Here is a 16,072-nt window from a genome sequence, read left to right as displayed (position 1 = left end):
TCACAGGAAACACACTGCTCAATCCAATATATCCTCCCATTGTTTCAGTCATGTCCCATGCATATCAGCCTGCCCTATCTAACAGTTCCAATGCTATCCCATTACTAAAATTCTCCCTTAATAGGCAGCTCCCCACTTCTCTAGTGTTGCAGTTTTGAGATGCCTTATTATGCATTACTCTGATATTCCATCATACATTCCCTCTATTCCTAACAACCACCAGATGTTAACACCATCACTTTCCAGTATGTGTACACACTAGGGATGCTGGAGAAATCCACCACAGACCTGAATGAGGTTGGATTCCTGAGAATCTGACCTGCAGAATCTGCAGTGAACCAGCTCTCCTGCCAGTGTGTCCTCCAGATTTCACATGGGGGGGGGGGTTCTCTGTAAATGGGGCAAGATATGCCAATTGCAGCCGCAATTAGTGTATCTTGGGCAAATTACAGCCACAATTTACGTATAATGGAGCACTTTATGGCCACAGATGGCATAAAATACACTAATTACAGCTGTAACTTGCCCAAGATACACTAATTGAGGCCACGATCGCCGTATCTTGCCCTGTTTACAGAAGAAAAGAAACCACACGAAATCTGGAGGATGTGCCAGGGCTATGGGGAAATCCGCTGAGCCCCAAGAGGGCCAGATTTCCCCACAGTGCCACCCCCCCCCCCCCCGGAACTGGATGTTGAGGGGGTTGTATATCCCTAGTACACACAGGTCTATTCTTTCACAACCATGCTTGACCCACGTTATGGGTTCGACCCAGATTTAAATGTACTTGAAGTAGAACTATTGAAATCAATGGGACTTAAGTTGGTCATGACTAACTTGAGCACCACTGATTTCAGTGACTGTAACTATAACTAATACATAATCCTATATGTATTCAGTTTAAAGTTGTCACCTGATTAAGGAAATATTTAATTAACTGAATGACTTTTCGTTAAGTAATTGATTAAGAGAGCAATCTTATGCCCCTTAGACACCATCTGGGGGGAACATAGGATTGTTTGGTTTCTGGGTTCCAAGGTCAGAAACAAGGCTCAGACCTCAGAGGCCAGAAACTGCACTCTCCTCCCCCTCCCCCTTGTAGCCAGTGCAGTTCTAGCTACATCTCTGTGCTCAGAAACAGGGCACGGAGATGGGAAAAGGTGGTGTTCCCAGGGGTGGGAAGGGGAGGAGACTGGGGCATTTGCCATACGACGTTTATTATGGCCACCCCAACCTCCTTCCCTCCCCCTCCAAAGTGCTGCTGCTAGATGGACAAAATTGCCCATCTAGCAAAAGATCATCTCCATTCTCCAGACGCCCTGCATTGGATACTCAGCAGCCTCCAAGTTTGGAGGCTGCCAGCTACCTTCATACAATTGCACCCTAAATCTGCATAAAATTGCATATGATTAAAACAATAATTTTGAAGGGAAAACATACTTCCCTTGTGAATGTCACAGCAGGCTCCGTATTAAAACAAACATTCCTTCCTGTGTCAGAGTGAGGGAGGAATGCCTCTCCTACAATGGTGCTTTCCATCTGCAGTTTTTATAAGTACTTACATTTAAAATAATTACCATTTTCTAAAAATGACATTGTCTGACTGATTGGGAATGTTTTTTAGTTGATTAAAAAGCTTTCTAGTCAGTTATTTAATTGATTAGAGGCTACAGCCCTAATGAGATTTATATACTGTTCCACAGCAAAGCTCTCTGAGAGGGCTCTCAGTTTCAAATAGCACCTTGATGCTTCTCTTCCCTAAGTAAACCCTACTTCTCATCCAAAATTTACAACATCATGGCCTCAGTTCCCCCTTGAACGTTGTGCTAGACTAGTGTTCATACTAAAATTATCCTTTTGCTTTCCTAGCTCTGAATTCTGCCACCATTGGTGCACACACAGAGACTCTGCTTCAGTCTTGAACAGCTTATTTGGGGTATTTTCCCAAATCTGAGGTCATGGATCCTAACATCTTCTGTTCCCTGCTCTCCCAACCATACTCTCCTCACAGTTCTGTATCTCTTTCAGGGAGACACTGTTGTCAACCAGGAGACAACTTTTGTGAACAGTCTGCAGGATTCAGCCTGCCTGTTGGCAAAGGCCCAAGTCTCATTGGAAAATCTTGAGAAACGTTTTGCATCTGGCATCCACATGTTAGAGTCATTTGTCAACCAGCAAGGGGCACCAGGTCGAAGCAGTCACAGCGATGGAGCCCTGCCTAAGCGAGTTGTAGTGGGTGAGTTAGAGATTTTAATGTAAGAAATGACTAAGGACTTAACAATAACTGATAACATTCCTTCGTCACAACCATTAAAAGTAGAGTCTACATGAGCCTTTCCAGGTACTGTGATTTATTTGAAGGGTCTGTATCAGCATGACAGGGCAAACCAAATGGCATTGTCCATCATCACAACAAAGCACCCCTGATGTGGGGAAATCAGTGTTTAATAGCGGTCAAACTGCTAACTTGCGAATTCTTACCCTAGCAGCTATCGTGGGTGTTTTCCTGTGGAGATGGCCCTTACACTATAGTGACCCCATGCAGCTACTAGATGCTACCCATGGCCTCACTATCAGGTACACCATAAGACCCTTCCTGAAACTACCCTCGTCATTTTGAACAGCCCACCAACTTGCATTGGTTTTCCCAGTTCTTCCCTCAATCACCACCCCCACCTGCAAGGCTTTGCTTTCATCCTATCCAATATTCTTTCTTCCTCATTAAGAAACAACCTACCAGCTATCTCACCTTGCCTCAAGCAATCCCCCAGAAGCAAGAGTATCACCAACTCCTTCCATTCAGTTGGGAAAAGATTCTTGCTGCATTTGATGTTAGCAGACTGCTTGGTTTCAGAGCAGGCCCTGAACCCCTTGCCTTGCAATATTGGCAATAGGGGCATGGTGTCTTTAAGAAGTTTGGCCTGAGCTTCGATGGGAAGATGCATAAAAACCACGGCCTCAAGTCGGGAAGAATAATATAAAATTGATCTCATGTAGTGAAAAGGGGTTATAATATTTACATAATCCCAAATCAGTGTGTGCTTTTCTGATTCTTCTCAGCTAACATTCGCTAGGTTTTCCTGCAGTTTTATTATTTATTTTTACTAAGCATTTTTATCCTGTTCTTCAGTCAAAGGCTCTCAGAGTGGTTTACAGGAGTCTGTAATTAAACAGTCCCTGCCCTTAGGCTTACCATCTAAAAAGGGTTTTGTTGACTCTCTAAGGGCGCAATCCTATGCATGTTTAGACAGCCAAAAGTCCTACAATTCCCAGCATTCCCATGCTGGCTGGGGTTTGTAGGACTTTTTCTCTGTCTAAATATGCCTAGGATTGTACCCTAAATGTACCAACTATATGTTCTTAGGGAAAAGATTTGACATGAGCTAAGAAAATCTATCTTTTGTGACTAGAAAATCCAGTTTAAGCAGACTAAACAAGACAGATTTACGGTGCATAGTTATATTCTAACTCTGGAGAAGGATTTGTGAAAAGGAGTCAATAAATATCTGTAGGTGAGAAAATGTACACACCAATAGGGGAAGAATAGGAAGCAATATGGAGCTGATATGTACTGGCACCAGGTTGGGGAAGGTTGAGAACAGTCTACTTTAACAACAGTTCTGTATAAACGTAAGCAGAGGTCTTTCTTAGCTGTGCTACTTGAGATCACTCAGCAAAGGATTCTGTGGATCATCCTGAGGGTTTCTTCATACATACAGAGTTACTATACCACTAATCTATTAGACAGAAAGCCTCCAACCACTGGAATTGCCCACTAAATCCCATTCAGGTTTTGAGTTTTAGAAAACATTTCTGAATATTTTTCAAGCTTTTCTTTCCTCATCCATGACTGGGATCTGATACTAGTGTATTACTGGATCCTTTAGGTAGAGGATGTCCAACATCATGGAATGAGTTGGAGTAGATGACCTCTAGTGTGCATACTAACTATAATTCTGGGTCTTGGACCTGGAAGATAAAGGTTCAGGTTCCAGCTCTGCCATCACTATTTCTTAACCTCAGTTGTGCATCTATCAAATAGGAATAGTAATTACCTTCTTCATAAAGCTGAAACAACTTCTTTGATTAAAGCTATGGTTGTCAGGAGACCAAACGATCCTGACAGGTTTTACACTAGGCAACCAAGTTTGTTGTTATTCATAGCTTACATCAAGCCATGCAAACTTCTAGCCTTCCTGCTTTACGATTACTACTAATGTGCATCTGTCTCCACCTACAGAAAAGTGCAAGGACTACACCCCTAATCGCTCTCTGCAGACCCTCATTGATATATCGGCCAAGGCCAGGAAAAAAAACCAGGTAACATTTTCTGAAGTTGTTTTTAGTTATATGGTATTTGTGTATATTGTCTGTGTGCTTTTATGTAAATTGCTTTTAAGTGTAGTGGCAAGAGTGTTGGACTAGGAGCTGGGAGATCCGGCTTCTAGTCCCCACTCGGCCATGGAAGCTCACTGGGTGACTTTGGGCCAGTCACAGACTCTCAGCCCAACCCACCTCACAGGGTTGTTGTTGTGAGGATAAAATGGAGAGGAGGAGGATAATGTAAGCCGCCTTGGGTTCCTTGCAAGGGAAAAAAGGTGGGGTATAAATGCAATAAATAAATAAATAAATATTGTATTTTAATGTTTTAACTTCGTAAACCGCCCAGAGAGCTTCCGCTATGGGGCGGTATAGAAATGTTGATGATAATAATAATAATAATATTAATGAGGAACCCACCAGCTTCCTTTGCCATTCCCTTGCATGATGCTAACGGTACCCATCCTTCTGCCAACAGCGGAATCCTGTCTCAGCAGAGATTTGCCGAAGATGGGAAAATACCATGGAAGGGCCTTTTTGTTGTGCACAAACGTATGTGGCAGATTTCACAATGACATTTTCATCAAGGGCAAAATAATGGGCTTTCAGTTTATGTTCCCTGGAAGAAACCTTTGGAGTTGTCAATAAGCTCAGCTCCCTCCCCTGAAATCATCCCAGGCTGATGTACAATGCACCTCTTTTAAGCGCTTTTTTTACAACTTCACCACTCCATTGTTCAGTTGACTTCCAGTTAGTATGCATCTAATGTAGCTCAATCCTGTACATGTTCACACAGAAGCAAATCCCACTGGGTTCAATGGGACTTCCCCAAGTAAGTATGCATAGGATTGGAGCCCTAATTCCAAAACTTCATCTCATGAACTGTTTTTCTTTTTTAACATTAGAACTTGGCTATGTGTTCTCCCTCAACAGTGTTGTTGAGCATGTTTCCTTTTGTTGCTATCTTTTAAACTAAATAAAGCACCAAACAGATGGCTTATCCCCAATTGTTAGACCAGGTCTTATCAAGTGGAGGTGGAAGGAGGCAATGACAAGGCAGGCTGTCACATGGAATTGAAGAGCAGAGTCCCTTAGTTGCGCACAAGCAAGGCTGACCTGGAAGATTTTATAGGAAGCTGGATGTATCACAAGATCAGCTCTATTTGGTGGGGTGGGAAGTTGTACTAACTTGGAGCTTCTTCACACAGAGCTTTTATCCTGCGATTGAGATGGCTCTCTCGGAAGTTTACGGGCTCTTTACATGACGCCATGAACCTCCAGGGTGTCTCCTGCACTAAATGCCCTTTGTTCCATTTCTAAATAGATCACAGATCATGAGCTATCAAATTACCCTGTTGTGTTCCATTTGAGTTCCCTCCATGAAAAGAGGAAACATGTCAAGAAGAGGAGCAAGATCAATTAAAGATATGGAAAGATACAGGGAGAAGGAGGAAGAAAGGGGAGGGGAAGCACATGAAAAAGGGAGTCGTTGTGATCCTGCATTTAAAACAGAAGCAGAAAACCCCATTTTAAATGCAGGATTTTAGGCTGGTGTAGAGATGCCCTTGATGCCAATACAATCCAGATCCTCCCCCTTCCCCTCCCATTTTCTGGAAAGACTCTTCAGCAGTAATAAAAAGCATTAATAAAAAGCAAAATTATGAACACAAGACCCAGGAATCCTTGCAGAACTGCCTCCGAGTTTGTTTTATTAATAATTACTCTTTGAAAGCATCTTTAAAACTATTTATGTACCTATTTGGAGTTCCTTCTACCATTTATTTCTCTAATTAACTCCTAAAAATACCATGTGAAACTATATTTAAAATGTGTTTACTCATGCCTCCACAGGTTTGACCTTCTTCAGGAGATAATCCAGGAACTGCAAGGAACAGGCGATGCCCACACTGTGAGCCAGAGTAGGTATAGGAAATGGGTCTTATGGATGTAAGACATACAAATTAATTGGTCTAAATTTCTAGGGGAGTGAAAAGGGTGTTGAGTTCTTTGCTTATGTGTACAAATGTGCATCAAAGAAACAGTTGCTGCAGATGTTTGTCTCTTGAATATGGTTTTCTTCCATCTTTGCTATCTTTTAGGCAGATGTACGTATTAGTGATTCCTTCACTGATTTGGTCCTCTTGCTCCTCCACACTTTACTTCAAGCAGGCCATCTGCCTTTATTTTTTAATGCTATTAAAAGTTAGTGTACATTTAGCGCCTTTTAAATTTTAAAAAAGCACAACTAATCATTAAAGCCCCTTCATGGATCACTGCGTTGTTGTGGCGAAGGGGCTTGCGTAACTCAATGAAGCCATAAGCTATGCCGTCCAGGGCCACCCAAGACGGACGGGTCATGGCGGAGAGTTCTGGCAAAATGTGGTCTACTGGAGAAGGAAATGGCAACCCACCCCAGTATTCTTGCCAAAAAAAACCCATGGAACGTATCACAAGGCTAAAAGAGATGACGCCGGAAGATGAGCCCCTCAGGTGGGAAGGTGTCCAATATTACTGGGGAAGAGCAGAGGGCATTTCCAAGTAGCGCCAGAAAGAGTGAAGCGGCTGGGCCAAAGCTGAAAGGACACTCAGCTGTGGATGTGTCTGGTGGTTAGGGGTGGAGGAAAGTCACTTACCTGTCGTCGAAGGCCGTTCGCGGTGGGGGGGAGGCGCTTCGCTGGTCCCCCCGCGAAGTTCAGGCCGCGGGGGGAGGCTTCCCGCCTCGCCCGGCCGAAATTCAGGCCGGGGGGGAGGCGCCTCGCCTCGCCTGGCCGCGAACGCGAAAGTAAAAAAAAAAAAACCCCTGATAGGCTACGTGACGATTCACGTAGCCTATCACGGCTAGATCTGCAAAGTCAGCCGTGATAGGCTACGTCAATCGTCACGTAGCCTATCACGGGTGACTTAAAAAAAAAAAAAAAAAGCGCGTACGCGAATGGCAGCCCCCATAGGGAGCCGCCATTCACGTTCCTTATTTAGTCGCTGTAGTCTACGTAAATTTTTACGTAGACTACAGCGACCAATAAGGAACGGGAATGGCGGCTCCCTATGGGGGCCGCCATTATCCGTACACTCTTTTTTTTTTTTTTTTCAAAGTCACCCGTGATAGGCTACGTGACGATTCACGTAGCCTATCACGGCTGACTTTGCAAATCTAGCCGTGATAGGCTACGTGAATCGTCACGTAGCCTATCGGGGCGTTTTTGTTTTTTTTTCTTTCATTGTAATGGCGGCGGTGGCAGCCGGTCGAAAGACCGGCTGCCGCTCCTGCCTCGCTCGAACATCCGCCGAACCGCCGGCCGGACCAGCCACCGGGAGGGACATTCGGTGAAGGTAAGTCCCGTCCCGGGGGGGGGTGCGGGGGGCAGGGGGGTGCGGAGGATTTCTCCCCGAAACTTGTTCGGGGGGCCGAACACGTTGGCGCTCGGCCCCCCGAAGTTTCGGGGAGAAATTCTCCGCCATCCCTACTGGTGGTGAAAAGAAAATCCAATGCTGTAAAGAACAATATTGTTTAGGAACCTGGAATGTAAGAGCAATGAATCAAGGTAAGCTGGAGGTAGTCAAACATGAGATGGCAAGATTGAACATCGACATCTTGGGAATCAGTGAACTAAAATGGACAGGCATGGGCAAATTTAATTCAGGTGACCATTATATCTACTACTGTGGGCAAGAATTCCTTAGCAGAAATGGAGTAGCACTCACAGTCAATAAAAGGGTGGGAAAAGCAGTGCTGGGGTACAATCTCAAAAACGACAGAATGATCTCAGTACGAATCCAAGGCAAACCATTCAATATCACAGTAATTCAAGTCTATGCCCCAACCATTGAGGCCGAAGAAGCTGAAGTTGATCAGTTCTATGAAGACCTACAACACCTTCTAGAACTAACACCAAAAAAAGATGTCCTTTTCATCATAGGGGATTGGAATGCTAAAGCAGGAAGTCAAGAAATCACCGGGATAACAGGCAAGCATAACCTTGGTGTACAAAATGAAGCAGGACAAAGGCTAATCGAGGTTTGCCAAGAGAACATGCTGATCATAGCAAACACTCTTTTCCAACAGCACAAGAGACAACTACACATGGACATCACCAGATGGTCAATATCGAAATCAGATTGATTATGTCCTTTGCAGCCAAAGATGGAGAAGCTCCATACAGTCAGTAAAAACAAGACCTGGAGCTGACTGTGGCTCAGATCATGAGCTGCTTCTTGCAAAATTCCGGCTGAAATTAAAGAATGTAGGGAAAACCACTAAACCATTCAGGTATGACCTAAATCATATCCCATATGAATATACAGTGGAGGTGAGGAATAGATTTAAGGGATTAGACCTGATAGACAGAGTGCCTGAGGAACTATGGATGGAGGTCCATAACATTGTTCAGGAGGCAGCAACTCAATCCATCCCAAAGAAAAAGAAATGCAAGAAAGCAAAGTGGCTGTCTGATGAGGCTTTACAAGTAGCTGAGGAAAGAAGGGAAGCGAAAAGCAAGGGAGAAAGGGGAAGATATATCCAACTGAATGCAGAGTTCCAGAGAATAGCAAGGGGAGACAAGAAGGCCTTCTTAAATGAACAATGCAAAGAAATCGAGGAAAACAACAGAATGGGAAAGACTAGAGATCTTTTCAAGAAAATCGGAGATCTCAAGGGAACATTTTGTGCAAAGACGGGCATGATAAAGGACAAAGAAGGCAGAGACCTAACAGAAGCAGATGAGATTAAGAAGAGGTGGAAAGAATACACAGAAGAACTATACAGGAAAGATCTGAATGTCCCTGATAGCCATGATAGTGTGGTCACTGAACTTGAGCTGGACATCCTCGAGAGTGAAGTCAAGTGGGCCTTAGGAAGCATTACTAACAACAAAGCTAGCGGCGATGACAGTATTGCAGCTGAGCTATTTAAGATCCTAAAAGATGATGCTGTTAAAGTGCTGCACTCAATATGCCAACAGATTTGGAACACTCAGCAGTGGCTACAAGACTGGAAAGGGTCAGTTTACATTCCAATTCCAAAGAAGGGCAATGCCAAAGAGTGTTCAAACTACCGCACAATTGTGCTCATTTCACATGCCAGCAAGGTTATGCTCAAAGTCCTACAAGCTAGGCTTCAGCAGTATGTGAACCGAGAACTACCGGAAGTACAAGCTGAATTCTGAAGAGGCAGAGGAACTAGAGATCAAATCGCCAACATTCTCTGGATCATGGAGAAAGCAAGAGAATTCCAGAAAAACGTCTATTTCTGCTTCATTGACTACGCTAAAGCCTTTGATTGTGTGGATCACAACAAACTGTGGCAAATTCTTAAAGAAATGGGAGTACCAGACCACCTTACCTGTCTCCTGAGAAACCTTTACGAGGGTCAAGAAGCAACAGTAAGAACTAGACATGGAACAACCGAGTGGTTCAAAATTGGGAAAGGAGTACGACAAGGCTGCATATTGTCACCCTGCTTATTTAACTTATATGGAGAGTACATCATGAGAAACGCCGGGTTGGATGAATCACAGCTCGGAATTAAGATTGCCGGGAGAATTATCAACAACCTCAGATACGCAGATGATACCACCCTAATGGCAGAAAGTGAAGAGGATCTAAAGAGCCTCTTGTTGAGGGTGAAAGAGGAGAGTGCAAAAGCTGGTTTGAAACTCAACATTAAAAAAACGAAGATCATGGCATCTGGCCCCATCACTTCCTGGCATATAGAAGGGGAAGAAATGGAAGCAGTGACAGATTGTATTTTCTTGGGCTCCAAGATCACCGCAGATGGTGACTGTAGCCATGAAATTAAATGACGCTTGCTCCTTGGGAGGAAAGCTATGGCAAACCTAGACAGCATAGTAGGAAGCAGAGACATCACCTTGCCGACAAAGGTCCGTATAATCAAAGCTATGGTTTTCCCAGTAGCAACGTATGGCTGTGAGAGCTGGACTGTAAGGAAGGCTGAGCGCCAAAGAATTGATGCTTTTGAACTGTGGTGCTGGAGAAGACTCTTACGAGTTCCCTGGACTGCAAGGAGGTCAAATCAGTCCATCCTAAAGGAAATCAACCCTGAGTGCTTATTGGAAGGACAGATACTGAAGCTGAAGCTCAAATATTTTGGCCACCAAATGTAGGGGTGCACGAAACCCACTTACCTGGTCTCGCAGCTTTTCACGGTGGGGGGGAGGCGCTTCGCTGCTCTCCCCCCGAAGTTCAGGCTGGGGGAGGGAGGCTTCCCGCCTCGCCCGGCCGAAATTCAGGCCGGGGAGGAGGCGCCTCGCCTCGCCCGGCCGCGAAATTAAAAGTTAAAAAACATAAACAAAAACGTCCCCGTGATAGTCTACGTGACGATTAACGTAGCCTATCACGGCTAGATTTGCAAAGTCTGCCGTGATAGGCTACGTAATCGTCACGTAGCCTATCACGGGTGACTTTAAAAAAATAAAAAAAACGCGTACGCAAATGGCGGCCCCCATAGGGAGCCGCCATTCGCGTTCCTTATTTGTTCCCTGTAGTCTACGTAAATCTTTACGTAGACTACGGCGAAAATAAGGGCAACGCAAATAGCGTTGCCCTTATTTTCGCCGTAGTCTACGTAATCTTTACGTAGACTAGAGCAACCAAATAAGGAACGGGAATGGCGGCTCCCTATGGGGGCCGCCATTATCCGTACGCGCTTTTTTTTTTTAAAGTCACCCGTGATAGGCTACGTGACGATTTACGTAGCCTATCACAGCTGACTTTGCAAATCTAGCCGTGATAGGCTACGTTAATCGTCACGTAGCCTATCACGGGGGCGTTTTTTTTTTTTTAGTTTTATTGGAATGGCGGCGGCGGCAGCCGGTCGAAAGATCGGCTCCCGCCCCTGACGAAGGGACCCTCCGCTGGGCCGGGACCCGCCGCCGGGAGGGACATTCGGGAAAGGTAAGTCCCGTCCCGGGGGGGGTGCGGGGTGTGTGTGGAGAATTTCTCCCCGAAACTTGTTCGGGGGGCCGAACACGTTGGCGCTCGGCCCCCCGAAGTTTTGGGGAGAAATTCTCCACCAACCCTAACCAAATGCGAAGAGAAAACTCCCTGGAAAAGACCCTGATGCTGGGAAAGATTGAAGGCAAAAGGAGAAGGGGATGGCAGAGGATGAGATGGCTAGATAGCATCACCGATGCAATGAATATGAACTTGAGCACACTGCGGGAGAGAGCGCAGGACAGGAAGGCCTGGCGTGCCATGGTCCATGGGGTCACGAAGAGTCGGACACGACTTAATGACTGAACAACAACAATCATTAAAATATAAATAATCTTGTCAAATTGTTAATATTATAAATAAAGACTCAAGAGATGGGGGAGCAGGAAGGGATGGGGTCAACAACATGCAGAGCTAGCTTCTGCCAGAAAATCGAGTAACTGAATTCCCCTGAGCACATCATTCTTGGAAAGGAATATGTGCCTGACCAGGAGATGGCAGGTGCCCTTTCTGAGCACAGTGACTTTTCTTTTGATGTCTGTTTTGTACACACCCTAAGTATGGATTTGCAGGCTTCTGGGAGAGGACCTCATCAGCATGGTTAGAGTGACCCTCTTCCCTTAGAAAGATGAGGAATTTCATGAAGTCAAATAAGAGAATTCAGAAGTAGGGTCAAACAAGTAACAATGAGGAAAATACCAGGAGCAATTTCCTCTATTCTGTAACCTGTGCAAATTAAGTTAATTTGCATATGTTTGCACACCTTGCATAATATTTATTTTTATTTCACCCAATAAAAAAATTATCTGGGCAAATAAAATTCAGCTCACCAGGCAGACCAGGAAAAATGCACAGCACTGGAGCCCTGCTCCTGCCTGACCACTTGAAGTCCTGCTCAGCTCTCTACTTTCTGAGATTTCATTGATATTGCCTACAACACACTGTCCCATTCTGTTGACTGGATCCACAAGGGCTAGAAACTTAAAAAAACAAAGATAGTTGAGACTTTTAGGAAACTGAGATTCTCAGCGTTCTGAATCTATGCCCAGTATCAATTCTGCCCTTGTGCAGAATCATAGAATGCCAGAGGCCTTTCTATAGGCTTCTTCACATGGAGCTTTTATCCTGCTATTGAGATTGGTTACTCACGGAAGTTTGCAGGCACGTTAGATGATGTCGTTAATCTCCAGGGCGTTTCCTGCACTAAATGACCTTTATTCCGTTTTTTAAAAGATCGGAGATAATGAGCTATCAAATTAGCCCGCTTGAGTTCTGCTTCAGTTCCCTTGTGAAAAAGGAAAAGCTGCAATAAGAGAAGCTAGACCACAGCACCATCTAGCTGCTCTATAATGAAACATATGGAAGACTCAAATGAGGGGGGAAAGGAGGAGGAAAGTTGGGGGTGGGGGAAGCACGTGTAAAGGAGGTCCATCATGATCCTGCATTTAAAACAGAAGCAGAAAGTCCCATTTTAAATGCGGGATTTTAGACAGGTGTAGAGATGCTCTGTATTTGATACAGAGATGGGTCAAAAGACACATCCATATCCAAAAGGAAATACTCCGGAAAGGACCATAGCTCAGTGGCCCCAGGTTCAATCCTTGGCACCTCCAGTTAAAAGGATCAGGTAGCAGGAGACGAGAAGGTCCTCTCCCGAAGACCCTGGAAAGCCACTGCCAGAGTAGATAATACTAGGTTAGATACACATATTATCTAACCTGGTACAAGGCAGATTCCTGAATTGCTCAATGTGGAATTTTATTAGCAACAATAAGTTGTTGCTATTTTAATTGTTGCTATCATCTCATAAATCCTTACCCTTCACTTCCCTAGGACAGCAAGCAAGGAGTGGAAAGGGAAAAGCTACTGTCTCAGGGCAAAAGAAAGCAGCCCCAGTCCCTACCACAGGGCCAGTGATGGTTGATAGTACGAAGGACCAGTGAGCGATTAATCACCACTACTCTTGTTCTGTTCAAGACTGGATTAAAATCAAGCAATGCTCCTATTCTGAAATAAAAGCAATCTGTTTCCTCATTAATTTAGCAACTAGCATGGTGCTAGGAATGCTTCCTCTCTGATTCACAGCCTCTGACACTCTAACCCAAGAAAAAGATTTTTTCCAAAAGATTTCTGTTCTTCAATGAAAGCGCTGTTTATAATTTTTGATGTAACCGATAAATGTCATTTACTGAGTACTTGGGGCAGGATAGCTATGGGTCGGGTTTGTCTTGATGCTTCAGACACTGTAGTAACATGGTGACCGTAGGTCAGGATCAAAGGTCTTTCCAACCATTTTCCAAAGCTACACATTGTTTAACCCACATTCTTTTGTGCTTTTGCACACTAATTCAGAAAATTATGCACATTGAGACAGCAATGTACATAAACCGAATGTTTTGTTCCCTGTTTTCAAAACCTAATTGTGTGAAATCAGTTAACGTCCACCTTTACAAAATATATAAATAGCCACCATAGGGAAATGGGGAGGCTGAGCAGGTTTCAGGCAGGGAGGGGAATTAACCCTTTCCCCCACACCACAAACCAAGTGAAAATCCACACCACCCCATGGAGCTGCTTTTAACCCCAGGAGGAATTGGCAACAATTTCATTATAATTTCAGCATCTCCCCCGCCCCGCCCCCAATGCAGGAGGGTTAAACCTCACTACCTGCTTGATCCCACTCTTGCTTAGGGGTACTATGATGGATAATTACATTTTTTAAATCATGCATATTAATTGCTTTTGCTCACTTAGTGTTACATTTATTTGGCCCGCTGTCTAGTACTTCGCTTTAATTTTACTTCAAAAAATCATCATAAGCAATCCTGGAAAGGTTGGTCGGGGGCAATTTTTATTTTTAGTTTCCCCCACCCCCATACATGAGATAGTCCAGGCCTATAAAAAATTATAATGGGTTAAGGCAGAAAAGTACAGAATACATTGTTCACATAAACCAGAGAGGCCGATATGCTACGGGCAGAGTGTTATGAAGTTGAGTATTGCCAACATGCATAATAAATTGATACCGATCCATAGTAAATGTATCTTGTTTCCTACTTCCTTTCCCTGGAAAGGTTTTAACAAACAAAAAGATATGTTACTTTTCTTATTCCTTTCTTCCTTATAGAAAGTAGAAAGCAGCTCAGATGGGGCTTTCCCACCTAGGACCTGACCAGGCTGACAGGTTTAGCTTTTGTAATGTAACAGCGTCATGTGCCCCTCAGACCATTCTCAGGTTATGGCCAGAGAGCTGAGCTACAGCACTATGATAAAATTCAGGATTCTATTCTTCAGTCTGGCTTTCTGTTGCTTCTCTTGTCTTTACTGTAAAATGAAGGAATAAGAGCTTTTGAATTTGCGTTTTTGTTAAGACATTTCAGATTTATATGATGATACCACCAAACAGCATGGACTAAATGTGTGTTTTTAAGTGTTTACTCCTGGCTTGGAACCACTTACCCTTATAGTATGCATGTGAAACATATATTGGATTTTATCTCATTTCATTTTACATTGCAGGATTATATACCTGCAGTGGTTTTTCTGCTCACAAGTTATGTATGCAGAAGGTTCCAGATTCAGTCCCCAGCAACTCCAGTTAAGAAAGATCTTGGGTAGGAAGTGATGGAAAAGACTCCTGCCTAAAACCCTGGGGAGCTGCTGCCATTCAAAGCAGACAATACTGTGCTAAATGGACCAAGGGTTTGACTCAGTATAGGGCAGCTTCTTGTGTTCACTTCCCATTTTTAACTTCCCAAATCTTGGTGGCAGCTCACCACAATCTTACTGCTACATTTAAAGGTGCCCTGAAGAACTGCCATGAGTACATGATGACTTTTCAGAGTCAGTAAAATACCTTTTAAATTTAACTTGACTGTGAATTCTGTTCTAATGGACCAACAAGACATTAATTTAATCTCTACTTTCACAAGTAGATGGATTACATCATTTTGGGATTATTTACTTGTCACCACCATGAGACAAAGTGATGACTGAGAGCAACTCATTTCTTACTTTGTGGAGTAGCAACAACGTGCACAGAAGAATGAATGGAAGCAAGACTGAAACTCCTGCTCTCTAATAAAAGTGCAGTTTCAAAAGGCGGGGGACAGGGGTTGCATCTGGCATTGATACTTGAAATTGCTGTACAGTCATCACAGCAGTGGAGGGGACAACACTGGGATTGAAGACCATATGAACAGGGGTTTCTGGGTTGTGGGACTTGAGCCTGTTAAGTAGGTATTAGCATAAGTTTTATTATCAGGAACCCCTGTGTGTAAGCGTATTTATTTATTGTATTTAAAACTACCCAATAATAAGTGTTCTCTGGGTGGATGGGAAATAGAAGAATAACATGCAATACAAAGCAAACAGGAATAGTATAAAGATACAGAAGAATAGCCATCCATTTGGAGAGAGGCTCCAGACAGGAAGATTCCAAAACTGCCCAAAGTGGAAAATCTAAGTGGAAAGGACCAAAATTTAGTACAGGGCCCCATCTCTATGGCACTGCTTTGATCCCCCACCCAGTCACAACTGCACAGCAATGCGGCTTCAAATCAGCATGCCATGCGATACACTCGCAATGTACTGTGTGCTTCCCTAACAGACTCGCTGTGCCCTTTTTTTTTGCTATTATACTGAAATGCGCAGCTGTGCAGTCCCGTGAGTGTGGGGGTGCAACACTTCAGTAGCTGTTTTGTATTTGAGGGGCTCTGCTGTGTCTTTCTGTCCCTTTTTAGGTAAAAAGTGGGTGTTTTGTGCTTTTCATTTCCACACCAGTTTTTGTCAGTTCCCCACCCTA

At 43.9% G+C, this 16,072-nt stretch overlaps 1 protein-coding gene across 9 annotated transcripts in view; it reads left to right on the top strand.

Moving 5' to 3' along the window:
- The window catches only part of LOC146355284 (inactive serine/threonine-protein kinase TEX14-like), a 42,785-nt gene extending 27,650 nt beyond the window's left edge, over window positions 1-15,135 (top strand). For 7 of the 9 annotated variants that reach the window (XM_084832540.1, XM_084832541.1, XM_084832536.1 and 4 more), the window contains 5 exons: window positions 2,029-2,236; window positions 4,241-4,320; window positions 4,799-4,872; window positions 6,172-6,239; window positions 13,102-15,135. In XM_084832540.1, coding sequence (XP_084688666.1) covers window positions 2,029-2,236; window positions 4,241-4,320; window positions 4,799-4,872; window positions 6,172-6,239; window positions 13,102-13,211 — 540 coding nt within the window. In that variant the 3' untranslated portion in view covers window positions 13,212-15,135. Of the gene's footprint in view, window positions 1-2,028; window positions 2,237-4,240; window positions 4,321-4,798; window positions 4,873-6,171; window positions 6,240-11,119; window positions 11,230-13,101 lie in introns of all 9 variants that reach the window. The other 2 variants (XM_084832534.1, XM_084832539.1) reach the window with 1 other exon arrangement.
- The last annotated feature ends 937 nt before the right edge of the window (window positions 15,136-16,072 follow it).

The sequence above is a fragment of the Heloderma suspectum genome, chromosome 2 (genome assembly GCF_057233095.1).
Source record: "Heloderma suspectum isolate Gila_16-S chromosome 2, 16-S_ref, whole genome shotgun sequence".
NCBI classification, from domain to species: Eukaryota; Metazoa; Chordata; class Lepidosauria; order Squamata; family Helodermatidae; genus Heloderma; species Heloderma suspectum.
Note: the sequence above shows the minus strand (reverse complement) of the source record. Positions and strands in the feature narration are given on the sequence as shown.